Source organism: Triturus cristatus, chromosome 4_2, assembly GCF_964204655.1.
Source record: "Triturus cristatus chromosome 4_2, aTriCri1.1, whole genome shotgun sequence".
Lineage (NCBI taxonomy): Eukaryota > Metazoa > Chordata > Amphibia > Caudata > Salamandridae > Triturus > Triturus cristatus.
The window spans coordinates 9,270,379-9,297,841 of NC_140586.1; the positions used below are offsets into that span (position 1 = coordinate 9,270,379).

Consider the following 27,463-nt stretch of genomic DNA (forward strand, 5'->3'; position numbering starts at 1 on the left):
CGGCAATGAATTATGATGGATTATGTTCCTCTGGAAAAAAAAATTGACTTGCAAATACTGAGCATGGGTGGGCAAGCAGAAGAAGATCCTCTCCCTGCCTTGAGTTAGTGTTGCTTTTACCACTTCCGCCCCAGCAAGTGTGTGATCAATTATTGGTGTAAATTAATTTAATTTAGTCACACCTCAATATACATCACACAGCCCGGGGGAAGATGCTTCGGGTTTGATGAATGGTTGGGAAGGTATATTTGAGGGACAGGTTTGACAAAGACAAACACTACACACGGACAACACACAATCTTGGCAGACGACCATCATATTCATAAATCTGTTAAGGGAGTAAAAGGAAATGCATGCATGATGATGACTTGATGGTTAATGATAAGTAGTACTAACTAGACTAGTAGACAGTACAGGCCAGCAGTATATTATTATTATGCAATTGCCTTGCCCGTCTGCCCTCAGAGAGACCCAAATTACATACATTTTATGTTCTGGTGTACCAGGCTTCCTTTTAAAGCTAGCAAAGAAAATTAAAAACTAGCTGTAGGGATCAATTACAAGCAAAGAGCAAATATAATAAACAACAACACACAGTCGTAATAATTGAAGAGAAAAAATGAGTCTAATTAAAAGATGATGAATGATACTAAGTTACTGTATGTTATTATGGTCAAATGGGGAGTTGCATCTTGGCATTGCTCTTGGTCCTCCCTTCCATGGACGCTCCATCCGTCAATCTTGGGTGCCACTGCCTGCCTGGTGGATGCGGATTGGTAAGGTAAGTGTGAGTTGTTTTTCTCAGTATAGCACAGGGTAAAGGTCGGCCTGTAAGTGTAGATGGAAAAACAAAAGGGAGATTGAAAAATCAAGGAGAAAAAAAAATGCATAAATTACGGAGGAGTGCAACAAGAACACTTTCAGAGGCGGCATGGCTAAATCATGTCTACTCTGTTTCCAGCATTAACCTACAAGAACAACAGGACAGAGCAAGCCCACGGCGCTCACCCAACCTCCACTTAGCTTAGATTTTGAGCCAGACAGAGCACACATATACAGCAACATAGCATTTTCCAAATTAAGTAACTAAATCAATGCACCGCTGTCAGTCATACCACTACACTCAACTCCACCACTACACAGACATGTAGGTCTGCTATGGTTGTTGTTGACTTGCTTACCTTTTAGGCCACTTCATTAAACGCCCCTAGTTATTCCATCAGTCATCTCCGATCCTACTGATTGACTGCAATGAGTATAGTATGGTATCCAACTCAGTCTGTAGTGAGTCCAGATTCCATATTCAAAAATGCAGTGGATCGGCCTGCAGGAGAAATACAATTTTGTTATTTAACAATAAGAAGGGAAACATTGACTTGAGTAACTTTTTTTTTCACAACAAATTTTATTTGGTTTATCGTTGGAAATGTGGGCGAAGGCCCTACAATTACCTGTAGGAGAAAATGACATAAGATCACAGCGAGTCCAACATTTTGACCAAAATCGAACACCTGCCCAACATGCAGGGGGTTAAAATCAAACCTGATGCAGACAATTCTAGATCTCAGGGCGTGCGTATTAGTTAAAAGGTCGTAGAACTCCATTGCCATCGTATACGGGATTTTCAAAACAAGGTACATATAAAACAATATACATTAGAAAACAGGGCTCCATTTAGGGGTCGGTGGGTGGTAGGGGGGGAGCTCAATTCCTTGATAGGACGCCCAGCGGGTCCAGATTTTCCTATGTTTAGCAGGGCAGCCTCGAGCAAGGAATACTGCCACTTCGGACCCCCTGGCATCTGTCCATTTCGGCCTTCCATTTACCCAACGTTGGGGGAGAAGTCCCTTTCCACAATTGTGCGATGTCGCGCTTGGCTATAGTGAGGACTAACAGCAATAAGTGTTGCTTACAGACGTTTCCCCCTACATCGTCCGTGCTATGTAAGAGGAAGAGTCTCGGGTCCATCAGGAGTTCCCATGCGAGCACCTCCTGGAGGCAGGACTTAATTCTGCACCAAAAAGGCTGCAATACTGTGCAGCCCCAAACTGTATGCAGAAAAGTCCCCTCGTCTCACACCGCAGACATGCGGGGGATGGAATTACTCCCATCCGCCCGAGTCTAATCCACGTATAATAAGCCCTGTGTAGGTATTTAAACTGTATCAGGCGGTATCTAGTAGAGACCGCTGCACCTCGCGGACTGGCGATGGCTTCAGCCCAGTCGTAGTCAGTGAAGTCAGGGATGTCTGCCTGCCACATCTTGTCGAGCGTTGTCTGTGTGTGGGTCGTTAGGGTCTGATAGATCTGTCTAATCTTGTGAAGGCCTAAATCCCCTATTAACAAACTGCCTTCCAATGGAAGAAATTCCGGAAGGGTCTCAAGGAAGCAGACTAGCGGGGTGAGCACGTGGCAGAGACGGAGATATTTGTAGAAGTGTGTTTTGTGGAGGTTGTACTCAGTTTGCAATTGTTGATAGGATTTCAGGGTGGTACCCTGAATCCCATCCCCAAGGGTTTACATCCCCACCTGGTCCCAACCCCAGAACCCATCGAAAGTTGCCACAGGATGGAGGTATGTCCCCTGCCATAGTGGGGTAGCCCGGGTAAGTTTACCATGCCATCCCATCTGTTGAACCAGTGCCCGTCAGAGCAGTATTACTACTTTACCTGCAGGTGGCATAAAGTCTAGTCGTGCTGAGCTATGCAGGAGGTGTAGGGGGGGTCTGCTCCATTGCCGCATGCTCAATCGCATACGCTGGGTCAGTTGGGGAGTTTTACCAGCATTCGTTCACCACAAGCAAGTGTGATGCTGCGTAATATGAATAGATGTCTGCTGCCGCGATTCCTCCGCAGTATGTTGATTGCACACATGTGCGAAGAGGAGCGACTCTATAATCGCCCTACCATTCCAGAGAAATTTATTTTGTATGGCGTTGGACCTGCGCAAACCATGAGCGCGGGATGTGGTAAGGGAAATTTGGGAGATGGTACATATTCTGAGGTAGCGATACCATCTTGAAGATGGCCGAGTGCCCATACAGGGACAAGAGAAGAGAAGATCATATTGCAGTTTTGCTGTTGAGGCTGGCCAACAGTGGAGTTATATTATGTGCCCAGGTGATTTTGGGGCACGATGACATGAAAATACTGTGAGGGATTGCGCGATGACCGTCCGAGACTGACGTCACAGAAGCACTCGGGTCCTGACCTCCCATACTCCGTCCCTCACTCCGCTCCTCTGACAGAGAAGAGGAACGTACAGGAACTACAACATCCATGCTCCTCTCTGGTTTCTTCACAGACGGGAACCAAAGACCCGGAAGAGGGCGGGGTTAAACCCGGAAGTACTGTCCCAGCGCCAATGAAAGCCGGAGGAGAAGAAACGTCGTCGTCGAGGACCAAACGCGAGAAAGAGGAAGGAACCCGGAATGAACCACACGAGGAAGACGAAGACGGAGAAGGCGCTGAGGAGAGAGCGAACCCCCAGGACCACAAGCAGACGAAAGACCGAGACGACGCGGACGCCGAGGACCGCTGGTACGAGGAATGGTGGTGCCCACCGGAGGACGCTGAGGAGCGGCCGTAACTCTGGAGAGTTACGGCGGGGGTCGGTGAGTAAAACCGTCTCCGGGGTGTGAGCTGGGGGGGATTGAGGGAGGCAACGGAGGGTCTGGGTTGAGACCTGGGAGGCCCGAGTTACCGTGTAATTGTCGTGACCAAGTAAAACTCTGTCTTGATAAATGTCTGACCTCACTACCTTTCATAGTCGAAGCAACCTATCCTGCTAAACTCGTTACTCCCAATACTTAGCCGGACTACGTTCAAGCTGCATTATTTCCCTTCACGTCCATACTTCCCTTCACCTCCCTATTTCCCTCACGATCCCTCCTACCGATCCTGAAGAACACTTGCTGGTGCGGTGACGGTGTTAAAACAAACGTATCGCAATATACCACCCTGACAACCCCTTTCTTTTCCCTCCTATGAGCCTCCGGGAAGACGGCCACGCCATCGCCAAAGAAGTCCCCGATACCTCCACCTTGAACCCTACGGAGGCTCCGAAGCGGGAAGACAATCTCACAGGAGGGAAACCAGAAGAACCAACGTCATCAGGATCTCTATTGTCACAGAAAATCAATAAAAAGCCTTCCTTAGGCAAATATATACAGCTTCCTCGCCTGTTCATTAAGCCTGCCCTCCCACAAGTGGTGTCAGAAGTGGGATCCCAAGGCGTCATGGAGGCTGCACTATCGAAAATGGCTGAAAATCAAGAGCATCTGGGCAAAGTGATGGAACGCTTTCTGACAGTGGTAGAGGAAGACCGAGGCAAGTTGCAACAAGTGCTTAGTGGACAGAGCGATACCCACGGGGCCGCCATGGAGAAACTTACTGAAGCTCTCGGACATCAGAGAGGTCCCACCACGCTCCCATCCGTAGTATTACAACGATATGTACCAGGTGAAGATCCGGATTTCTTCTTTACGAACTTCGAACGGATGGCCACAGCTGCTTCTTGGCCGGCCGATAAATGGGGCCAATACCTAGGACCTCTCCTCTCAGGAGACTTACAAGCCGCGTATCAGGCTGCCACCATTCAGGGGGTGGTTCCGTACGCAGACATAAAACGCTGCATCATGGAGCGACTGGGGGTAGATGACGAAACGTATCGAAAGCGCTTAAGACAAATGAAGGAAGGCGTCCAAGAAACACCCCGAGCTCTCTACTTTAGGGTGAAGGATATGGCAGATCGATGGCTGAAACCCGCTACCACAGATAAGGATGGAATCATGGCAAAAATATATTTAGAGCAGTATTTGTCCTCTCTACACCCCCCTATCCAAAGGTGGGTGCGACAACAACCTCACCTTACCCTTGAAACCGCAGTGGAAATAGCCAGTGCTTACAGTAGAGCCCAAGAGGTCCAAAAGGGGCGCGACGAGCCCACAACCAAACCCACTAGTTCAGGGTTACACCGGCCTTTGAGGCCCCCACCGCCCAAAAGACCAGAGACTATTACCATTGTTCCAGGGGTACCCCCTATACGACCACCGACAGCGGGACCCCAGTGTTTCCAGTGCGGAACACTAGGTCATATCGCCAGGTTCTGTCCACAGAAAGAAGAACCAATGGAAATTGGAGTGGCTCGTAACTACTATTGTTCACCCAGGGAAAAAGACAAACCACCCTACCGATGTACCATCTCAGTGAACGGACAACCTGTGACTGCCCTTGCTGATACCGGCTGTTTACATAGGGTAATAAGGCCACAGGACCTCGGGAATCATGTCGGTCCTATCGACGGCACTGTCGCCATCCGGTGTGTGCATGGAGATACCAAACCATATCCCACAACACAAGTACGAATCCAGAACTCTCAAGACCCTGGTTCATTCCTCACTGTGGGCTTGATTCCCCGCTTGCCTGAACAAGCCATCATAGGAAACGATTACCCGAAGTTGACCCAGTTGGTACGGGAGGCGGAGACCAAGGAAGGTGACTGGTGGTCTTCCGCACCTTTTTCCCAGGAGGTGGATAAAGACTGGCCTCCAACAAAGACAAGGAAAAGCCGGAAACAAAGGAGAGCAGACAAGGCCCGACATCTTGTGGCACTACCGGTTCTTCTGGATGAAAATCCCTGGGAAACAGATAGGAATTTCCACGCCGCACAGCGAGAGGACCCCCTACTACAAGGAGCATGGTCTCAAGCCTTTGACGCTGAAGATCCCCACCATGTATGTCCCTATTTCTTTACGAAGCAAGGGTTATTGTACAGAAAGGGGTCCCCCACTCAACGTGCCCAGTTGTTGATCCCAGGCCCCTTCAGAGACAAAGTCCTCTTTCTAGCACATAGTCACTTGTTAGGAGGGCATTTCGGCACGGAGAAAACCGAAAAACAGATCACTGAGCGGTTCTATTGGCCAGGGATATACCAACAGATCAAAAGATACTGCAAGGAATGTCCTGTATGTCAAAGGAATAGCAGGTATCAACCCCCTAGAGCTCCCCTAAGACCTCTTCCCATAATAGACGAACCCTTTCAACGTATCGGTATGGATATCATTGGTCCCTTACTACCATCCCGTAGTGGGTGTCGATATGTACTAGTTATAGTGGACTATGCCACACGTTTTCCTGAGGCCATACCCTTACGTCGGCCAGACGCCTCTAACATCTCCAAGGCTATGATCAACCTCTTCTCACGAGTTGGATTTCCGAAGGAAATCCTGACTGACCAAGGCACTCCTTTCATATCCCGCCTCATGCGACAGGTCTGTTCTCAGTTAGGGGTCAAACAGATTAGGACAGCAGCATACCATCCACAGACGGATGGATTAGTGGAAAGGTATAATGCTACTATCAAAACCACCCTCAAGAAACTCTTGGCCCTAGAAACCCGGAAATGGGAAGATATCCTACCCCTGGCTTTATTTGCTATTCGATGCAAGGAACAGAAAAGTACCGGTTACTCGCCTTTTGAATTACTTTATGGGCGAAAACCCCATACTCTCCTCGACATGGCACAAGAAGGATGGGAGAAAGAACCCGACTTCTCCAAACCCCTAACTGAATACGTGGCCAATTTACGCACCCATCTAAGCCAGATTAGAACCATCATGCGTTCCAACCTGGAGGACGCCCAAACAGCTCAGAAGGGCCAATATGACAGAAAAGCCAAAGAGAGAAGCTTCCAAGTAGGAGATTTAGTACTGCTAATGATGCCTTCATCAGACCAGAAACTATTGGGACAATGGCAGGGGCCCTTTTCAATAGTCGAAAAGGTAACTCCCGTGACCTATAGGATAGAAACAGATTCGGCAAAACACACCTCTCAGATTTACCACATAAACCTATTAAAAAAATGGCAGGGCCCTTGTCCTCTCGCAGTAAACATGGCGGACACCCCAGTTCCCTTGTTCGAACAGTGTATTTCACCTGATCTAGAACCCTCTTTGCGGACCAGTCTGTCCCAATGGTTAAACCCTCTGGCGAAGACCTTCTCCACCACCCCTGGTAGAACAACACTCATAGAACATTCTATAAAAACACCTCCAGGAAAAAGGGTACGTCAACGACCATACCGTATACCTGAAGCACGCCGTCAAGTCATTAAAGAGGAAATAAAAATGATGCTAAAAATGGATGTCATTGAGCCCTCCGTAAGTGAGTGGAACTCACCGATTGTCCTCGTACCCAAGCCAGATGGATCGGTACGCTTTTGCATTGACTTCCGTGAAGTCAATAAAATATCAGAATTCGACACCTACCCTCTTCCCAGGGTTGATGAGATGGTAGAAAGAATAGGGAAGGCCAAATACATTAGCACATTAGATTTGTGTAAAGGATACTGGCAAGTTCCACTCAGACCCCAAGATAGGGAGAAAACGGCGTTTTCCACTCCGGACGGGTTGTATCAGTTTAAGGTGTTGCCCTTTGGGTTACATGGAGCCCCTGCCACTTTCCAAAGAGCTATGAATGTGTTGCTACATCCCCATGCATCATACGCAGGAGCATATCTAGACGATATAGTCATTTACAGCAACACCTGGGAAGAACACCTTGCACATCTGTATCAAGTTATCCAGGCATTAGGTCAACAAGGTCTGAAAATCAACCCCGCCAAGAGTCACTTAGCAGCCCAGACGGTACACTATCTCGGGTACTTGCTGGGTGACGGCCTCATAAGACCCCAAACGTCTAAGTTGAACGCCATCTCTCAAATCCCTCTCCCCAAAACCAAAAAGGATCTCAGGGCCTTCCTTGGCCTTCTGGGTTATTACCGCCGGTTTATACCTCTATTCTCCCAGGTGGCTGCACCGTTAACAGACCTGCTTCAGAAGAAAGTTAACACCAAAGAGGTGCTACGTCACCCTCCATTGGCGGTCTTGCAAGCCTTCAATACCCTAAAAACGACTCTTACGTCGGACACAGTCTTAGTTAGTCCAGATTACTCCCTCCCCTTTATCCTTCAAACGGACGCGTCAGATCAAGGCCTCGGCGCAGTCCTATCTCAGGAAACCCCACAAGGTGAGAAGCCAATTTTATATATTAGCCGGAAACTATTCCCGAGAGAAAAAAACTATGCTACCATTGAAAAGGAAGCCCTGGCCATTAAATGGGCCATTGAGACCCTACGATATTACCTGGATGGCCGGGAGTTCACACTTTTTACGGACCATGCCCCATTAGAATGGTTAGCCCGAAACAAAGGACGTAACGAGAGAGTCCTTAGATGGTTCCTGGCCCTACAACCCTACAGGTTCACAACCAAACATAGAAAGGGGACCGAACAAGGAAATGTGGATTTTTTATCTAGGTTTCCCCAAGAACAGAACCCTAGTAGAAAGACAGCAAGGGAAAGGGGATGTGAGGGATTGCGCGATGACCGTCCGAGACTGACGTCACGGAAGCACTCGGGTCCTGACCTCCCATACTCCGTCCCTCACTCCGCTCCTCTGACAGAGAAGAGGAACGTACAGGAACTACAACATCCATGCTCCTCTCTGGTTTCTTCACAGATGGGAACCAAAGACCCGGAAGAGGGCGGGGTTAAACCCGGAAGTACTGTCCCAGCGCCAATGAAAGCCGGAGGAGAAGAAACGTCGTCGTCGAGGACCAAACTCGAGAAAGAGGAAGGAACCCGGAACGAACCACACGAGGAAGACGAAGACGGAGAAGGCGCTGAGGAGAGAGCGAACCCCCAGGACCACAAGCAGACGAAAGACCGAGACGACGCGGACGCCGAGGACCGCTGGTACGAGGAATGGTGGTGCCCACCGGAGGACGCTGAGGAGCGGCCGTAACTCTGGAGAGTTACGGCGGGGGTCGGTGAGTAAAACCGTCTCCGGGGTGTGAGCTGGGGGGGATTGAGGGAGGCAACGGAGGGTCTGGGTTGAGACCTGGGAGGCCCGAGTTACCGTGTAATTGTCGTGACCAAGTAAAACTCTGTCTTGATAAATGTCTGACCTCACTACCTTTCATAGTCGAAGCAACCTATCCTGCTAAACTCGTTACTCCCAATACTTAGCCGGACTACGTTCAAGCTGCATTATTTCCCTTCACGTCCATACTTCCCTTCACCTCCCTATTTCCCTCACGATCCCTCCTACCGATCCTGAAGAACACTTGCTGGTGCGGTGACGGTGTTAAAACAAACGTATTGCAATATACCACCCTGACAACCCCTTTCTTTTCCCTCCTATGAGCCTCCGGGAAGACGGCCACGCCATCGCCAAAGAAGTCCCCGATACCTCCACCTTGAACCCTACGGAGGCTCCGAAGCGGGAAGACAATCTCACAGGAGGGAAACCAGAAGAACCAACGTCATCAGGATCTCTATTGTCACAGAAAATCAATAAAAAGCCTTCCTTAGGCAAATATATACAGCCTCCTCGCCTGTTCATTAAGCCTGCCCTCCCACAAATACCAAGGTATTTAAAGCCCTCTGTGGCGCGGGAGAGTTGCGAAGCCCAAGTATCTCTGCCCTGATTACCGCAAACTGGATACAGTATGGATTTGGCAGGGTTTGTGTGTAAGCCCGTAGTGCCCCCGAACACCCTCAGGATCTCCAGGATGCGAGGCCCTGAGAACCATGGGTCTGTAATGAAGAAAAAGACATCGAACGCATATAGCTCGATACGGTCTGAGTGCGACTGCGACCATTTGAAGCCTCGAAGGACCGGGTCATTTCTAACCCACGCGGCCATGGGTTCAACCGCGAGGGCAAACAATAATGGTGACAGGGGGCAGCCCTGCCTAGTCCCCCTCTCGATAGAGAAGGGGGAGGAGCGGTGCTGTTAAGTTAGTATACAATAGACGTATATAAGCAAGGAATCGCGCTACGAAATTGATGGCCTCCAGCAACTGATAAAGGTACACCCAACTAAGGGAGTCAAAGGCTTTATCTATATCGGCCAAGAGCATTGCGGCTGGTTGGCCCATTGCTGGGCTGCTAAGGCGTTGTTTACCCTGCGGATATTATGATGAGTTGCTCTTTGGGGCATAAATCCCGACTGGTTGGGGTGAATCAGATCTAAGACGCATGTATGGAGGCGATCGGCAAGGACCTTTCCCAACAGCTTAGGCTCAAAATTAATAAGGGAAATGGGACGGTAGAAAAAGGGGTCTTCAGGAGGGCGCACGGGCTAGAGGAAGAGAACTATTTCAGCATGCCGCCAGTTTTGGGGCAATATGGAGGCGTCCACCGCCTCTTGGATTGCAGCCAGGAGGTGAGGGCCTAACAAATGTACCTTCGGCCGGAGGAATTCCATGGGGAATCTGTTGGGGCCAGGGTCCCATCCCGGGTGGAGCGTATTGAGGGCCCCTGTCAGCTTGTCTAATGTAATGGGGGCCTCTAGGTGGTCACGCAGGGAATCCGGGAGTTTCCGTGGCAGGATGTTTCACAGGAATTCCGTGATTAGTGCGGGCGAAATCTGCTCGTGCCGAGCATATAGGGTCGATAAGTGCCGCCCAAATTCCCTAGCACCCCCTCCAGGAATGTATATAAGGACCCGTCAGCGCCGTGGATAGTAGGAACCGGCGCTGCAGATTTATCCGCCTGACATAGTCGATGGAGCATTCTACTCTATTTATCTCCCCATTGGTATACCCGATGTTGGGACGCCTCCCAAATTTCTTTGGCCTCACTCATTAGATATTGCTGCAGTTCCTGCTGTACCAGCAACAGATTTCGCCGGATGTCGGGGCTAGGGTCCCTATTGAGCTGTGCTGCTAGGGCCATCTGACGCGACTCAAAAGCCTCCAATTGCTCCCACTGTGAAAGTTTTTCCTTGGTGTGATAACTTATCTCAGCACCTCAGACGGTATGCTGTAAGGCCTCCCACAAGATGCATCGAGATGGAGCGGAGGGGCCGTTGGAATCCAAATACTCTGAGATAGTTGTGTGAAGCATATCCTGGTACTCCGGGCAACGGAACGGAGGTTTGCGTGAACTCGTGTGAAATCGTAGGGCGACCGGAGAATGGTCAGATAGTCCACGGGGGTGTGTTTTGCTTGCGAGAAGTGGTGGATGAATATTCGGGGAACGAAAAAGTAATCTAGTCTGGATTTCGACCCATGGACCGTAGATTGGTATGTGTAGCCCTGTTCGGAGGGGTGATATTCCGGCAAAATATCCTCCCAGCCCAAGGTGGAGGCCAGGGAGCTCAACGTAGTGCTGATTGAAGGGCCGAGTTACGCTGTCGATCCAGTGGCCCCATCGTGTCGTTCCAATTGCCCTCTAGAAGTATCAGGCCCTCCTGGAGGTCCCCCCAGGCACCTGTAAGCCTGTCTACGAAACCATTTCCCAGCGGTGCGGGGCATATATACTGCCGATAGTGACCCGCTCACCATGGAGCGTGCATCTGCCCCCAGGATCAGCCCTGTGTGATATGTGTTGGAACTAGACCCTGCGTTGAATTAAAATGGCCACCCCCCGGGAACCTCTGGTAAACCCTGCATGATGAATGTGGTGGAACCAAACCTGGCCAGGCAACGGGCTTTGGTGCCTAAAAGGTGGGTTTCCTGCAATAGGAGGACGTCCGCCCCATACCTTCTGGCCTGACGGAGGACCGTGCCCAAATTAACCTTATTCTGGAGGCCTCGAACATTCCATGAGACCTCATTCCGATCATTCCGATCACCCAGTGCCATTACCCTATGTCACTAAGGAGACAGCAATGGAGAAAGCCTGATCTAGAGAACTTGTCTGCATATAACATATGAATATCCTAACACTACAGTCCCTTAACATCCCATCACCCCCCACCCGACACTGCTTGAAACATGGAGCATCTGTCGCGGCATGAGGCACATCAGGCCCCCAATGCGGGAGCCCCAAGCCCCCACGCCAAAAGTACCAAAACCACCCATAAAACATAAGAAATCCCCCAACCGCCCCACCACCCCTATCCAACACGGCCATGAACTAGGAGCATCTGTCGTGGCATGAGGCACAGCAGGCTCCCAACCGGGGAACTATGAGCCCTCACCCCAAAAGTACTCACCCCACCCACAAAACATAAAGAAAGAGGGGGCGACCCAAGAGTCTTTGGCCTGGGAGTCTTATGGCCTAGCATCCATACCCGTTCAGAGGAAAGTGCTTTCGGAAAGTCATTAATTATCAATGATCAGTGTCTACTTGCTGTTGACCATCAGCGGTGCACCGAGCAGATCAGGAGGGCCTCTCTGGGCTCGTTGACAGTCTGTCGGATCCGGAGCCATGTTGTCTCTTGGATTTGGTCCGCCGGGGCCTGTTCCGTCGCGATCCGAGGAAGGAGTCTGAGTCCTGCAGCGATGGTGAGCCCGGCCGGAGTCATGGGCGCTCCTCGACCCAGGCAAAGACGGCCTCCGGGGTGTCAAAGAAGAAAGATTTGGAGTTGAAAATCACTCTCATTCTGGCCAGATATAAAAGCCTGTATTGCAAGTTCATGTCTCGTAGGTTGCATTTTGCAGCCAAGAAGGACTGGCGTTGTTGCTGGACCAAGCGCGTATAGTCCGGGAACACCATGATGGGCCTCGACTCATGTTGAAAGCAGTCTTTGTGTTTCTGGCATGTCGCAAGATGGCTTCCTGGTCGGCGTAGTTTAGTATCTTGGCAATTACTGGCCTGGGATTTTCACCGGGGGGAGGTTTTTGAGTCAGGGCCCGGTGTGCGCGCTCCACCACAAAGCAGGTGGACAGCAGGTCTTTAGGCATGAGGTTGGTGAGCCACTTAGCAATGAAGCGGGTCAGAGGCACCCTCGCACCCCTCTGGCAGGCCCACGAAGCACAGGTTGATGCGTTGCGTCCGGCCCTCCGGGTCTTCCACTCTGGAGGCCAGCTCTTGTGACACCATAGAAAGTTTATTGACTTTTTTTGGGAGGGTGGACACTGTCTTCTCCATGGTCGAGACCATTGTCTCTGTCTCCGTGATGCGATCCATGGCTTTACGGAGATCCTGGCACAGAAAAGAGACCTCCGACCCCACCGCACCAATCTTGGCATTCAGCATGTCCCTGGCATTGTTAATGGCCGCCAGGAGGGCCGCATTATCTGGTGTCGAGCCCCCACCCTCACTGCCCGTGGAGCCCCCGGTGGGAGCAGTAAATTGATCTAGGGTGCCCTGTTTGGAGCCAGCACCACCCGGCTTGTCCCAGCCCATCGTGTAGGGGGTTGATGTGGTCACTATACAGGAGTAGACCGTGGGGGATCACAGAACACCTGCTCCAACGACCGCTGGAGAGAGTCCCAGTAGAGAGGGGGGCCGGGCACAGTCCACCAAACGGCTGCCACCCGCACCTGCGCCCCTCCAAATGAGCGCCGCCTGCGAGGGGTCTGGCTCCCCCACTGCACAAGCGCGGCGGTCTCACCGTGTAGATGGTAGACAGGACGGAGGCCACGAGCTAGGCGGCGTCCGTGCGGTCCATAGAGATGACCCAGTCTGCAGGATACTTCTTTCTACGATGGCCTCCTCCGGGCCTGCACTGGCCAGTCGTGGCTCACGGGGGAATCACATGCTGGACCAGGCCACAGCAGTTGGCCAGGCGGTGGAGCCACACCAGGCCCCAGTCCACCACCACTGCGGAGAGTTCACCTCAGGGGGCTGCGACCCGGCATCACTCTGCCCCGGTCAAACACTGCACCTTCACTCCGACTTTCAGATGTTGGCAGGGGGCCGTTTGAATCTGTGTGTGCCGGGGTGCACACTCGATGGTTTCAGTCTCCACGGCCCGCCACTGGTGGCGGTGTATGGCCACGGGCTCCACAGGAAGACTCTAACTGCGTCATCACACTGGCAATGGCGGCCGACGCAGGGGCTCGAGCAAAGGAAGGAGCCAACCGCCGCCCGGCCGATCCCTCGCTCGTTCCCGCACCCGGGGGTGCTCGGGGTCTCCAGGTGTCTGTTTGCCCCGAACCGGACCTTACAGCTCACTTCCAGGCCCGGTCGCGGCCTCGGGCCCCACCGGGCGGGAGACTCGGCCGGCACCTCTCCAGAGCGCGCCTACTCGACATCGCTCTACGGCAAATTCGGCTCTCCCTACGATCAGGGGCACAATCCGTGTAGACAGAGCACCTCCAAGCAGGACTTTGGCAGGATTAATAGCGGATTTCGGCGTGGATGTGCGGAGCCCGGTTAGGCTGCGTCCGCCATGTTGGCTGTCTAAGCCAAGCCCCCCTACTTGAGTCACTTTTAGTGTGTAGATTAAATACTAGTACACTTCATGCACAACAACAACACAATCACCAATCACTCCGAGTCAGCGTCCAATGCATGCCATCCATCATTACCTGTTGTTCTTAAGGGGCAGTCCCTCTCGACTATATCTATCCTCATTTCCGAGCCATGTTCTTTGGAGGGACTCGACGAGGCAGGCACACATTTCTTGTACTATTCTCCATCCAATGTCTGGCTTGAGGGAAATGGATTTAGGGCGAGTCAGGATGGAGCAGGACTCGGAGGAGTGGACTTCTTTAATAAATGCACACAGTTGCAACTCCAATACGGCAATAAAAAGAGTAAGACTATGGTGATGGATTTGATGTGATTCGTATGAGAAGGTAGGTTGGTATATGCTGTCCACTAGTTAAAGTGGGCACCTTGTACCAGGCCACATGACCCTTATGATGTCTGAAGTCAAAGATAACCTTATTGAAAGCTATCCTAGTGGTAGCTATGGAGAGCAGCCTTCAGGCTTAATCTTGAAGGAATGTAAAGCAGCTTGTTTTACCAGAATAACACCTAAATGATTAAATAAAAGGAGACACATACAGTGTTTATATAAAAATATGTATTTATTAATAAAACACACTCTACTAGTCTCTACACGAGACTAGGGCACAAAGCACATAATACTAGATCAGATCAATAGAACATTTGTAAATAGCTAAATACACAGTGGGCTCCAGGGGGAGACCGAACCATATACTAAAAAAATGGTAAAACGCCTTCTTCAATAGACACATTGCCTAGAGCATGTAGAATCGCTGGGACCCCAAGGAACCACCCAGAGGAGTGACACAGGAAGCCCACGGAGGACGTGTGCAGTGAGGAAACAGACGCGTTCTCCTTACAACTCTATGGGAAAGTTGTGGTTTTAAAATTACAAGTTGAGGACACTTCTAAGAGGAGTTCGAGCAAACCCTTTGGAGCCTAGGAGGCTCTAAGGCCAACCCACCACTGAGTACCGAAGTACCCATGTTACCTATCCCAGAGGAGCCGGGTGCATAGGGGTCAAGTGGTGTCGGAAACCTTCGTAGTTTTCAGTGGAGAGCTGCAAAGAAGTTCTGCTGCCAGGAGTGTGAAGAGTGTCCGGTGGAATCCAAGCCTGGATTCGTGGTGAGAAGAACCTGAAAGCAGAGGGGACAGAGTCTGGGTCACTTCAGGTGACCAGGGGCTCGGTAGTCGAATGCCCACTGATTTTGAGTGCTTCAGGGATGAAGAAGGGTTGCTTGACTCTAAAGCCACGGGGACCAGGCGACGTCGAGGACGACCAGAGTCCAGAGGTGAGCTGTCCCACGAAGGATGTTGAGAGCTGACGGGTCGATATCTGGCTGAAACCACCAAGCCTTGGCAACTGCAATCCACGCGGTCAGAAGAAACAGGTTACGGTGTGGACTAGCAAGGTCCAGGGGACTCTCCAAGCAATGGGGTGTCAGGGCACATCTGGAGCAACCAGGTAAGCCCAAGAACAAACAAGGTGACCCTCGCCAGGACCCACAGGCCAACGGACCAGGGATCGCGAGGAGACCTCAAGCAAGTCTGCAAAGCACCAGCCCACAGGACACTCGTGGAGTGGAGGCCGGAAATCTTCTGTGCAAATACTGCTCGGGTCGGGACTACAAGGTGTCCAAAGCACAGGCTCAGGAATAGTCGGTAAGCACATGCACTTGCAAAAGAACGCGGTGCACAGGGGTTCAGGTTGCACGGTCCCCGTGAGAGATACAGGTCTCAAAATCGCTGAGAGGGCAGATTCACCTCAGAGACCTTCGGGAACCCACCTCCTGTGTTGCTGAAATCTTTGGAGTCCTCATGAGCTCGGGAGAAGCAAACCGGTCAGTTGCGTTTAGGTGCCTGCTTTTGCAGGGGAGTAACTCCTTTACTCCAAGGAGGATTCTTCAGTCGTCCAGCATCATGCAGGCAGTCAAAGTGCTTGGTTTCTTCTTAGCAGAATCTTGTCCAGGTAAAATCTAAAGTCTTGTGATCAGGTAACCCACTTTATACCCATGAGAAGGGGTTGGAAATATTCTGCGGACCCTCCTAGCGGAGGGGCAGGACAGAGGGGTGGCTACACTTATGTCCTTTGTCCAGTTTCACGCCAGATAAGGAGCAAATGGCTCCTGGAACTGGTTTGAGCTGAACTATGCACGGGGACACCAAATGTGCCTCCAGTGCAGACTTTCTGGCACTCTAAGAGTGCACCCATCCAGCCCCAATACACTAAATCCTGTCTGGGAGGTGGTTACACCTCCCTGTGACAGGATGCCTATTGTCATACCTACCTCTGCTTGAGCTTGGCTCAGCAGCAGGAGAGCAGAATCGTGTCTGTGGCTGGTAGCATCCATTTTGTGCTACCCAGGTCCAGAAAGCTGGTACCGGGTATACCGGTGACCCACATATGTCCCTTCAGAAGGGTGGAATCATACCTCCCTTTCTAATTACTGGCGGGGAGGTATGATTCCAAGGTGTTTGACACCAAACACAACATGTTTCTAAGCAGCCGGTTTAAAGTTCGCATTTACCGCGAGGTTATAATGCACTTAAACTTATATGTCTGGCTGCATCACAGACAACCCCGGAGAATGGTCTCCGAAGGGTGCAGAGGGGCTCTGCTTATGCAGGGGCACCCTCTCACGTAAAACCCACCACCCTGCCTTCAGGATTGTTAAGGCCTGCCATAGGGGTGACTGATAGGTATTTAAGTGTAGTGATTTAGATATATATATATAATGAACCTATATCTAAAGTAAGTGGTGCAAGCACCAGCTTACACAGTCTACTGTAGCAGGCTTGTGGTGTCAATTTGGATGGCCTCTCTTTGGATGGCCTCAGGGGTGGCACAATACATGGTTCATCCCATGGGAGGCCTCCGGTGTACCTATGCCCTGGGTACATGATGTACCATATACTAGGGACTAATAAGGGTACCCCAGAATCCAATCTGGATTGTACCTAAAGTACATGCATATCAATTTACAGGTGAAAGCAGATAGACTGGGGTCCTGGATCGCCGGATCCAAGTCAGACTAGGCCAAAAACAGTGTGACATCAGCAAAAAGTGGGGGTAACCATAAGAAGCAGATACTACTTTCCTACAATTCGAACCAGAAAGACAGAGACACCCACAAATAATTAAAGTAAATAAGTAAGAAAGTAACAAGTTGAAAGCCTAGTTGTCAGGGAAGTAGAGCTCGTTCTCAAACTCTGGTGGTTCACCCAGAAGTAGGTCATTTTACACACTACTTCCATGACCTAAGTTGCTGTCATCATCTTCCTGCTGTGCTACTTCAGGTATGGTGTAATCCGGTGGTATGAAGTGCTGATTCATTTTGATCATGGTTAACCTCGCCACCTTTTGGGCGAGAGACTGGTCCTTTTCACTGTTACAACTGCACCAGCAGCACTGAAAACACGATCAGAAGAGACACTTACGACAGGGCAAGCCAGATAGTTTATCGCCAGCATACTGAGCACTGGCCATTGGCGCCTTTTCCCATACAGCAATACAGCAATGGGTTTTGATCAATGTAGACGTGTTTGGTCATGCAGATAGATCTGAACCGTCTGCTCAATGCTCAGGGGTGCTCTGCTTTGCTTGGCCTCTTTTGCCTTAGCTTCAGTACTGAACCCAACATGCCCTTGCTGTAGAAACTATGCCTGTGCCGATTTTGTTGGGGCTGATGCTCCTGTTCTTGTTGTTGATGTTGTTCTTGGTGGTGTTGGTGGTTTTGGCTGCTGTGAGCCCACCGCACTGCCCTCAGGCTCTGAAGTTGAACTTGACGTCGGCTGCCCTTTGTGTCCTGGAGTAGCGGGCCTCTAATTGCTGGCCATTCTTTTTCAAATTGACTGGCTTCCGCAGCTATCCAAGTTTTGTACTTGGCAACATCCACTTCTGAAAAAGAAATCAATGTGTTAGTGTTCAGTACTTCTTTGTACCGTGGATCCAGAATTGTGGCAGAAATGTGATGGTTGGATGACACAATGTCTCTTTGCACCCTTGTATTTTCAGATAAGCGAAGGGTTAAGCTCTCCACCAACTCATATGCTTCTTTTTTGTCCTCTACACCTGCGTACATTGCAGACACCCCCTTCAGCTGTTCCTGTAGCATGTGCAACAATGGGATAGCTTGGCTCATAATACAGTCCTCCTTGCTGACTTCACGTGTGAAGAGATCGAAAGGAAGTAGCATTTCTGTCAGGCATTTAACTAGGCCCCATTGGTCCATCTCAACGGTCATGCCTTTCTCAGTAGCATCCCCTCTTTGCATGACATATTCATTGATTGGTCTGTACTGCTCAAACAGACGTTCAAGCATGTAATAACTTGAGTTCCAACGTGTTTGCACCTCCTGGATGAGTGCTCTGACACTCCATGCTCATGTTGAATGATCCTCAGGTGCTTCCGGGCTTTAAAAGAATGGCTGAAATGTGTGCAGATTCTTCTGACTCAGTCTTCTTTTTTCAGAAAGTCTTGAACAATAATGTTAATGCAGTGCGCCAAACCCAGGACCCTGAAATAGCCGCCATTGTACATGGCCCTAACTATATTACTGCCATTGTCCCTGGTAACAAAACCAAAGTTAAGCCCTCTTGGGTGCAGCCATTCAAAGAACTTGCTGTTAACCTCTTCCAAAATGTTTGCAGCAGTATGAGCTTTCTCCATGGCCAACATGGCTACAGTTGCATGTTTCCAAGTGGCATTAAAAATCTCAGCAGTGTCAACACCTGCAGATATCTTTTCTCGAAACCCCACAAAAGAGGTCCAGTGTGCAGTGATGTACATGTAATCAGTGGCTTGGCAACAGGTCCACGTGTCTGTTGTGAGGTGGATAGTGTGAACAGCACTCTGCTGCAAAGCTTGTCCATGCAATTCCAGCACGTCATGATGTAGTGCTGGAACAGCAACTCTGGCAAAATAGGACCGTCTGGGAACCTTACATTTTGGGCAGATGGCTGTCACAAATTCAAGAAAACCCACCCCCTCCACAAAAGAAAAAGGGAGGAGATCCAGCGCTAACATTTTAGCCAGCTTTGCATTGTACAAACATGCCGTTGGGTGGTTGCTTTCGTACTGCCCGTCTGATCTAAACTTGCTGAAAATGGCAGGCTGGATTTTTTTTATTTTCTGGTGTCACTAATGCAGGTGACTTCTTGGCGCCAGATGTTGTTAGGCTCAACGTCGCACGTTTTTTTCGTTGCAGTACTCTCTTGCCTTAGTGTCTCAGCCTGACTCTTACTCTTGTGCCACTGAGATGTTGCTGAGGCTGATGAGGATGTGGGTTGTACCACTGCACTGCTGGGGACAGGGCTACTTTGTGTTCCAGAGAAAATGTCTCCATCTTGTTCACCTTCCACAGCAATCCTATCTTCTACTTCTTCATCCCCACCAACAGCAATGAGTGCAGTTTTTTTTTTACCTTTGAGGTGCACGTCCCACTGGATCAAGCGGTGTTTTTCAGATGGGTTGTTTGGCCTCTGGTACCATAGTTTGTACCAAACTTACCCCGACTGTGAGAAGGTGGCCTGGTATATGCTGTCCACTAATTAAAGTGTGCACTCTGTACCAGTGCACACGACCCTTATGATGTATGACGTCAAAGATAACCTTTAGAAAGCTATCCTAGTGGTAGCTGTGGAGAGCAGCCTTCAGGCTTCATCTTGAAGGAATGTAAAGTAGCTTGTTTTACCAGAATATCGCCCCCTAAATGACTAAATGAAAGGAGTACCACACAGTAGTTATATAAAAATATGTATTTATTAATATGTCACTCCCTACTAGTCTCTATACGAGACTAGGGCACAAAATACACAATACTGAATCAAAAGAACATTCGTAAATAGCAAAATACACAGCAGGATCCCAAGGGAGACCGAACCATATACTAAAAAAATGGTATAACAATAACGACTTGACTAGACACAGGGCCTAGAGCACGTAGAATCGCTGGGACCCCAAGGAACCACCCAGAGGAGTGACACAGGAAGACCACGGAAAACGGGTACAGTGCGGAAACATGGACGCGTGCTCCGTACACCTCTATGGGAAAGTCGCGGTTGTATAGTTACAAGTTAAGGACCTTCTAAGAGGACATCGAACAAACCCTTTGGGACATAGGAGGTTCTAAGGCCAACCCACCAGTGAGTACTGAAGTACCCGTGTTACCTATCCCACAGGAGCCAGGTGCATAGGGGTCAAGTGGTGTCGGAAACCTTTGTTGTTTTCAATGGGGAGTTGCAAAGAAGTACTGCTGCCGGGAGGGCGAAGAGTGTCCGGTGGAATCCAAGCCTGGATTCGAGGTGAGAGGAACCTGAAAGCAGAGGGGACAGAGTCTGGGTCACTTCAGGTGACCAGGGGCTCAGTAGTCGAATGCCCACCGATGTCGAGTGCTTCAGGAGTGAAGAAGGGTTGCTTGACTCTGAAGCCACGGGGACCAGGAGACGCCGAGGATGACCAGGATACGGAGGTGAGCTGTCCCACGAAGGATGTCGAGTGCTGAGGGCCGGCTGGAGCACCAACAAGCCTTGACAAATGCAACCCACGCAGTCAGAGGAAACAGGTTACGGTGTGGACCAGCAAGGTCCAGGGGACTCGCCAAGCACTGGAGAGTCAGGGCACATCTGGAGCAACCAGGTAAGCCCAAGAACAAACAAGGTGACCCTCGCCAGGACCCACAGGCCAACAGACCAGGGATCGTGAGGAGACCTCATGCTAGTTTGCTAAGTACCAGCCCACAGGACACTCGGTGAGTGGAGGCCGGATAGCTTCGGTGAAAATACTGCTCGGGGTCAGGACTACACGGAGTCCAATGTACAAGCTCGGGAATCACCAACAAGCATATGCACTTGCAAATGTACGCAGTGCATAGGGGTTCGGGTTGGACGCCCCCCACGAGGGAAACTGGTCTAAGAATCTCTGAGAGAGTCGATCGTCCTCGGGGACCTTCAGGAACCCACCTCCTGTGTTGCTGAAATCTTTGGAGTCCTCAGGAGCTCAGGAGAAGCAAACCGTTCAGATGCGTCTTTGGTGCCTGATTTTGCAGGGGAGTAACTCCTTTACTCCAAGGGAGATTATTCAGTCGTTCAGCGTCGTGCAGGCAGTCGAAGTACTTGGTTTCTTCTTAGCAGAATCTTGTCCAGGTAAAATCTAAAGTCCTGTAGTCAGGTACCCACTTTATACCCATGGGAAGAGGTTGGAAAGATTGTGTGGACCCTCCTAGAAGAGGGGCAGGACAGAGGGGTGGCTACACTCATGTCCTTTGTCCAGTTTCGCACCAGATCAGGAGCCAATGGCTCTCAGAACTGACTTGAGCTGGACTATGCACGGTGACACCAAATGTGCCCCCAGTGCAGACTTTCTGGCACTCTGAGTTTACCCACCCAGCCCCAATACACTAAACCCTGTCTGGGAGGTGGTCACACCTCCCTCTGACACAATGCCTATTGTCATGCCTTCCTCTGTTCGAGCTTGGCTCAGCAGCAGGAGAGCAGAATCGTGTTTGTGGCTGGCAGCATCCATTTTGTGCTGCCCAGGTCGAGAAAGCTGGTACCGGGTACACCGGTGACCCACAAATGTCCATTTGGAAGGGTGGAATCATACCTCCCACACCAGTTACTCGTGTGGAGGTATGATTCCCTAGTGTTTGACACCAAACACAACATGTTTCTAAGCAGCCGTTTTAAAGTTAGCATTTACAGCAAGGTTATAATGCACTTAAACATATATGTCTGACTGCATCTCAGACAACCCCGGAGAATGGTCTCCGAAGGCTGCAGAGGGGCTCTGCTCATGCAGGGGTACCCTCTCATGTAAAACCCAGCACCCTGCCTTCGGGATTGATAAGGCCTGCCATAGGGGTGACTGATACCCCCCCCTTTTTTTGGGGGGGGGATAACCAAATTTATTGATTTTGTTAGAGACCAACAATAGATAACAATACCAGATGTTCGCACATATAAACGTGCACGGCAAATACAGGTAGACATTACACCAGCATAAAGGAAATGATAGCAAAAGCAAAAACAGTGTTGCACCCATTCCAGTCCTCGAGCATGCATTGAGAGAATTAGTCTTCACCACCCCAACCCATTTGACCCACATTTTACGAAACTTCTTTGGGCAACCTCTTGCCTCGTACAGAGGTCGCTTCTGAGCGGCGCACCAATCCACCCCTCCGCGCCAGCGCGTCATGGTGGGGGCAGCTGAGCTCAACCAGTTGGCCACAATGTCTCTTTTGGCCACCATCCGTGCCGTGTTCAGAAAGAGTTTTTCCATCTCTGGAACCATCCATCCCCTCGGTGATACCTAGCAGGACATTCATTGGGTTAAGGGGAGCCTTTCAAAGTAGAACCTCAGTGAGTTCCCCAGTAACGGACTTCCAGTAGCACGTGATCGCGGAGCAAAGCCATACCATATGATAAAAGTCAGCTTGTGGGTGGCTGCAGCGGGGACAGGATGCATCAGGTCAGAGCCCAGCGCGGTAGAGACGCAGCGGCATAAGATAGGCAGTGTGGAGATAGTATATTTGAATTAGGCGAAGCCTTGCTGAGGCCGTGATTGTTTTGGGGGCCATCAATGCGTCCCTCCAATCGGCGTCATCCAAAGACCCAAGCCAGCCCTCCCATCTGTCCCTGAGGTGTGATAGTGTGTTAGGGGTGTTATTGGTAAGGGATCTATAGATATGGGAGATCACCCCTTACCTAGGTTACTGGTCATGGTCTGGGCTTCGGGCTGGCTGTATTCGGGCAGGGAGGTGCCGTCTGAAATGTGAGAGTGGAGGGCATGGCGTATCTGCAGGTATCGGTAGAACTGGGAAGCGTGAAGGGAGTAGTGAGTTTGCAATTCTTGGAAAGTTCGTATATTACTCCCACCCCGGATGTCACCCAGCAGGGAAATGCCAATGAGGTCCCACGTTCGAAAGCTAGAGAGGTTGGCAACCTCCCGGAGCCATGTGCCGCACCACCATGGGATATGTTGGGTCAGTTTATTCGACCAATGGGTGTGATGTAATGAAGCTTGCCAGGCCAGAAGTACCCCACGGGTGACCTCGGGTAGAGTTTGGGAGATGGCATTCTCATATAACATCCCTTGAATGTTAGACAGGCCCAGGGTGTGCAGCTCCAAGCGGTATGCCAGGTCCGACCAGCCACCGTTAAACCAATCATGGACGGTAAGGAGACGAGTCGCTAGATAATAAAGTTAGAGATTCGTCATCCCCAAGCCGCCGTCAAAAGGCGGGATCCGGCACTGGGTGAGGGCCAGCCGAGGCTTCCGACCCCCCCCCCCCACAGGAACTTGGTGGCCATGCTGTCCAGCTCTCGGAACCACGACCTTGAGAAGGAGAGATGAGTATTCTGAAGCATGTAAAGGAATCTGGGCAGGACCATCATTTTAAATAGAGCTATTCTGCCCATAGGGCTCAGTGGTAGGGTTTGCCACATGAGGAGGTCAGCCCGAGCCTTTTTCACTAATGGGGTGACATTAAGTGACCAAGCGAGGTCAGGGAGGAGGGCAACCCAGATTCCCAGATACTTGAAGGACTGTCGTCGAAGAGGTATTGACGACTGCCAGTCAAAGCACCTCTTGAAAGATGAAGAGGGACCAAAATGGATTTAGCCGAGTTCAACCGAAGACCGTAGGTTTGTTCGACTCAAGGCTCGGAGGCATCGGGGTCCCGACTGAGCCGGATCTGCTAGGAATAGCAGAACATCGTCAGCGTAAAGAGCAATCTTATCTTCGTCTAAGCCGGGCCATCTCCATCCCGTAAGGAGCTGATCAGACTGTAAAAGACAGGCAAAGGGCTCCATCGCCAGCGCGAATAAGAGGGGTGAGAGGGGGCATCCCTGCCTTGTGCTTCTTCTGATGGGGAAGGGGTGCGATAGAGCTCCGTTGACTAGTACCTGGGCCTTGGGTTTACAATAAAGCGCCTTAACCAGGCCACGGAAAGGGGCTCCAAAACCCATTTCCATCAATACCGCCTCCAGGTATCGCCAGTTCACCGAGTCGAATGCTTTCTCAAAATCTACGAGAAGGAGGGATAGATACGGGGTTAGCTGTTGCCGGTTCGCTAAAGCAAGGTGGAGGCGTCTGAGGCAGTGCCGAGTTCCCCAGGAGGGCATAAATCCACACTGGTCGGGGTGCACCAGTCTGGCCAGGTACGGCTGTATACGATTGGCTAGAACCGAGGCAAATATCTTGAGTTCTGAATTAATGAGGGCGATGGGGCGATAATCGGGGCAGTGCCTCGAGGGAGGCTGAGACTTAGGGATCACCACGATGTGGCCATGTCTGTCTCGGAACGGAATGAGCCTTGATCCGATGCCTCCTGATACATCTCTAAAAGGTGGGGAATCAGGGTGTCCCGGTAGGACGCATAGAACTCCTGTGGGAGTCCGTCCGGTCCTGGTGTTTTACCTGCAGCCATACGTGATATGGCGTCATTAATCTCCTCTGGGGTGACAGGGAGGTCTAGCACTTCCGCCTCAGACTCACTGAGTCACAGGAGGGTAAACTGTTCGCACTGGAGGAGTTCTGGGAGCGAGAGAGTGGGGGGTTGTGCAGAGTAAAGGGTAGCGTAGTAGGCGGCAAATACCTGGGTCACTGCAATGGGGGCTCGCTGGATCACTCCATCCAGGCCGATCACCTCAGGGATGATACGGTTGGCCATCGGATAAGTGGCCAGGCGGTGAAGGAGTTTCCCATTTTTATCTCCCCATCCATATACTTGCGCCACGGAGGACCTCCACAGCAGCTTGGCGGCCTCTAGGGAGGTCCGCTTAATCTCATCCTTCAGAAACGCCAGTCTCCTGTCCTGGGCCTCTGATCTCTCCTCCGGAGGTTGAGCTTCAATTAGAACAGCCTGGGCCTCTAGGAGTGTGATGTAGGAATCCTGCTTCACATGCTTAAGTTTGAGCTGGCCCTTGGCAAAGCCCCGGATGTTGGCCTTACCGGCTTCCCATAGGGTGCCAGGGGAGAAACCGACCGGTGATTAGTGGTAAAGTATTGGCGGAGCTCCATCTCACACTTGGTCTCTGAAATCCTTGTCTTGGAGAAACCAAGCGTTCAGCCGCCAGATCGGGTGCGAAGACGCAGGGAGACTGCCCATCCGCATTGCCACCGGGGAGTGGTCTGATAAACCTCTGGGCAGGATGGTGACATCTTGAATTGCTCGGCAGTCTAGGGCCGGCAGGAAAACATAGTCAAGTCGTGCGTGTGTGTGATGGGAAGACGATGTGTGGGTGTAGAGTCGAGTTGTCGGATGCCAGTCTCCAGGTTTCTCCAAGACCCAGAGTGGCAGCCCAGTTCAACAGAAGGGTAGACTGGGCGACCCTGGAGGCGGAGGGTGTCGTAGCAGTGTCAAGGTCAGGGTCCATTACAGCATTGAAGTCTCCCCCAACGATGATCGTCCCCAGGGGTAGGGCAGCAACTAGTGTAGCGAGATGCTGAAGGGTGGAGGTCAGTAGGGAAGGGGGGGGAATATACAGCGAGCAAATTCAGAGGCCGGTGCCCAAGGCTCCCTTCCAAGATGACAAAGCAGCCCTTCTGATCATGAGTTGCCTTACACACCACGAGTGGAAGACCACGGCGCACCAGGATAGCCACCCCTTGCGATCCCCGATGAAAGCTGGAGTGCCAGACTCCGTCAAAGCCATAGCGTGTCAGGAAAGGACAATGGTTACCTACCAGGTGGGTCTCTTCAAGTAACAGTATATCTACCGTGGGACGCTGAGCATAACGCAGGACCGCTGTGTGCTTGACCTTATCCAGCAAGCCGTTAACATTCAAGGACATTATGTGAAGCAACACTTCCTCAGCATGGTTGTCAAACATAGGGAAAACGGGCGCAGGGCAGGACAACTAGCACTGGTAGCCAGTGTGGGCAGAGTAATGCATGTGCACGAGGTGGTGGGTGCGATTCTACAGGGTTGGGCCTTCTGCGCTTGTCGTATAGCTGGGAATATAAGCTGGTACTAGAAACAAATGAAACAACAAAAACAAATCATGACAACAGTCCCCCCCTCCCCAACCCAACTCCCTTCCACTCCCTATACTTCAGAAACCGAAGCATCTGTCGCCCTAACAGTGAATAACCAATAGAGAACAAAACTAAAACGCTTGGGAATGGGGAATCGTGGAGGACCCATAAACAAAGTAGGTCGCACACTGCTCGTCATACCAGCAAATAGCCCCATAGAACTCTGGATAATGTAGTAGCAACGGTGAGTACGCCTATGCCACGAGTATGTCACTATAATGCCATCCCTGGACACGTGTTTCGAGGTAATTGCCTCTCGTCAGCAGGGAGCAGGTAGGTATGTGGGGTGCCAAGTAGACTGCCAAAATATTAAAGGTAAAATACCTCTCACGGCGCGCAGGTGCGGAACCAAGGCTCGTCAGCCCAAATCGCTCGAGGGAGCTTAAATACATAAACAAAGTAGGTTGCACACTGCTCGTCATACCAGCAAATAGCCCCATAGAACTCTGGATAATGTAGTAGCAACGGTGAGTACGCCTATGCCACGAGTATGTCACTATAATGCCATCCCTGGACACGTGTTTCGAGGTAATTGCCTCTCGTCAGCAGGGAGCAGGTAGGTATGTGGGGTGCCAAGTAGACTGCCAAAATATTAAAGGTAAAATACCTCTCACGGCGCGCAGGTGCGGAACCAAGGCTCGTCAGCCCAAATCGCTCGAAGGAGCTTAAATACATAAACAAAGTAGGTCGCACACTGCTCGTCATACCAGCAAATAGCCCCATAGAACTCTGGATAATGTAGTAGCAACGGTGAGTACGCCTATGCCACGAGTATGTCACTATAATGCCATCCCTGGACACGTGTTTCGAGGTAATTGCCTCTCATCAGCAGGGAGCAGGTAGGTATGTGGGGTGCCAAGTAGACTGCCAAAATATTAAAGGTAAAATACCTCTCACGGCGCGCAGGTGCGGAACCAAGGCTCGTCAGCCCAAATCGCTCGAAGGAGCTTAAATACATAAACAAAGTAGGTCACACACTGCTCGTCATACCAGCAAATAGCCCCATAGAACTCTGGATAATGTAGTAGCAACGATGTGCTCGTCATACCAGCAAATAGCCCCATAGAACTCTGGATAATGTAGTAGCAACGATGTGCTCGTCATACCAGCAAATAGCCCCATAGAACTCTGGATAATGTAGTAGCAACGGTGTCCTCAGGGACCATTTTTCATTGGGGTAACACGCTTGGTAGGTGGAGCAGTGTGCGACCAATTAGACTTAACTTTATTTTCAGG

General features: G+C 50.8%; 1 protein-coding gene and 1 long non-coding RNA gene across 5 annotated transcripts in view; one reads left to right on the plus strand and one right to left on the minus strand.

Annotated features, from left to right (window-relative positions):
* The window catches only part of STX18 (syntaxin 18), a 485,190-nt gene that overhangs the window by 438,890 nt on the left and 18,837 nt on the right, over positions 1 to 27,463 (plus strand). For 2 of the 4 annotated variants that reach the window (XM_085600230.1, XM_085600232.1), the window contains exon 11: positions 8,518 to 9,326. The exons of the other annotated variants lie outside the window; for them this stretch is intronic. In XM_085600230.1, coding sequence (XP_085456356.1) covers positions 8,518 to 8,802 — 285 coding nt within the window. In that variant the 3' untranslated portion in view covers positions 8,803 to 9,326. Of the gene's footprint in view, positions 1 to 8,517; positions 9,327 to 27,463 lie in introns of those variants that run through there. 4 annotated transcript variants of the gene reach the window in all.
* LOC146832809 (uncharacterized) overlaps positions 632 to 27,463 on the minus strand; it is a 225,595-nt gene continuing 198,763 nt past the window's right edge. Inside the window, exons 4-5 of the long non-coding RNA XR_014960453.1 lie at positions 1,182 to 1,324; positions 632 to 828 (exon numbers count right to left, since the gene is read on the minus strand). This is a non-coding gene — a long non-coding RNA (uncharacterized LOC146832809). The remainder of the gene's footprint in view (positions 829 to 1,181; positions 1,325 to 27,463) is intronic.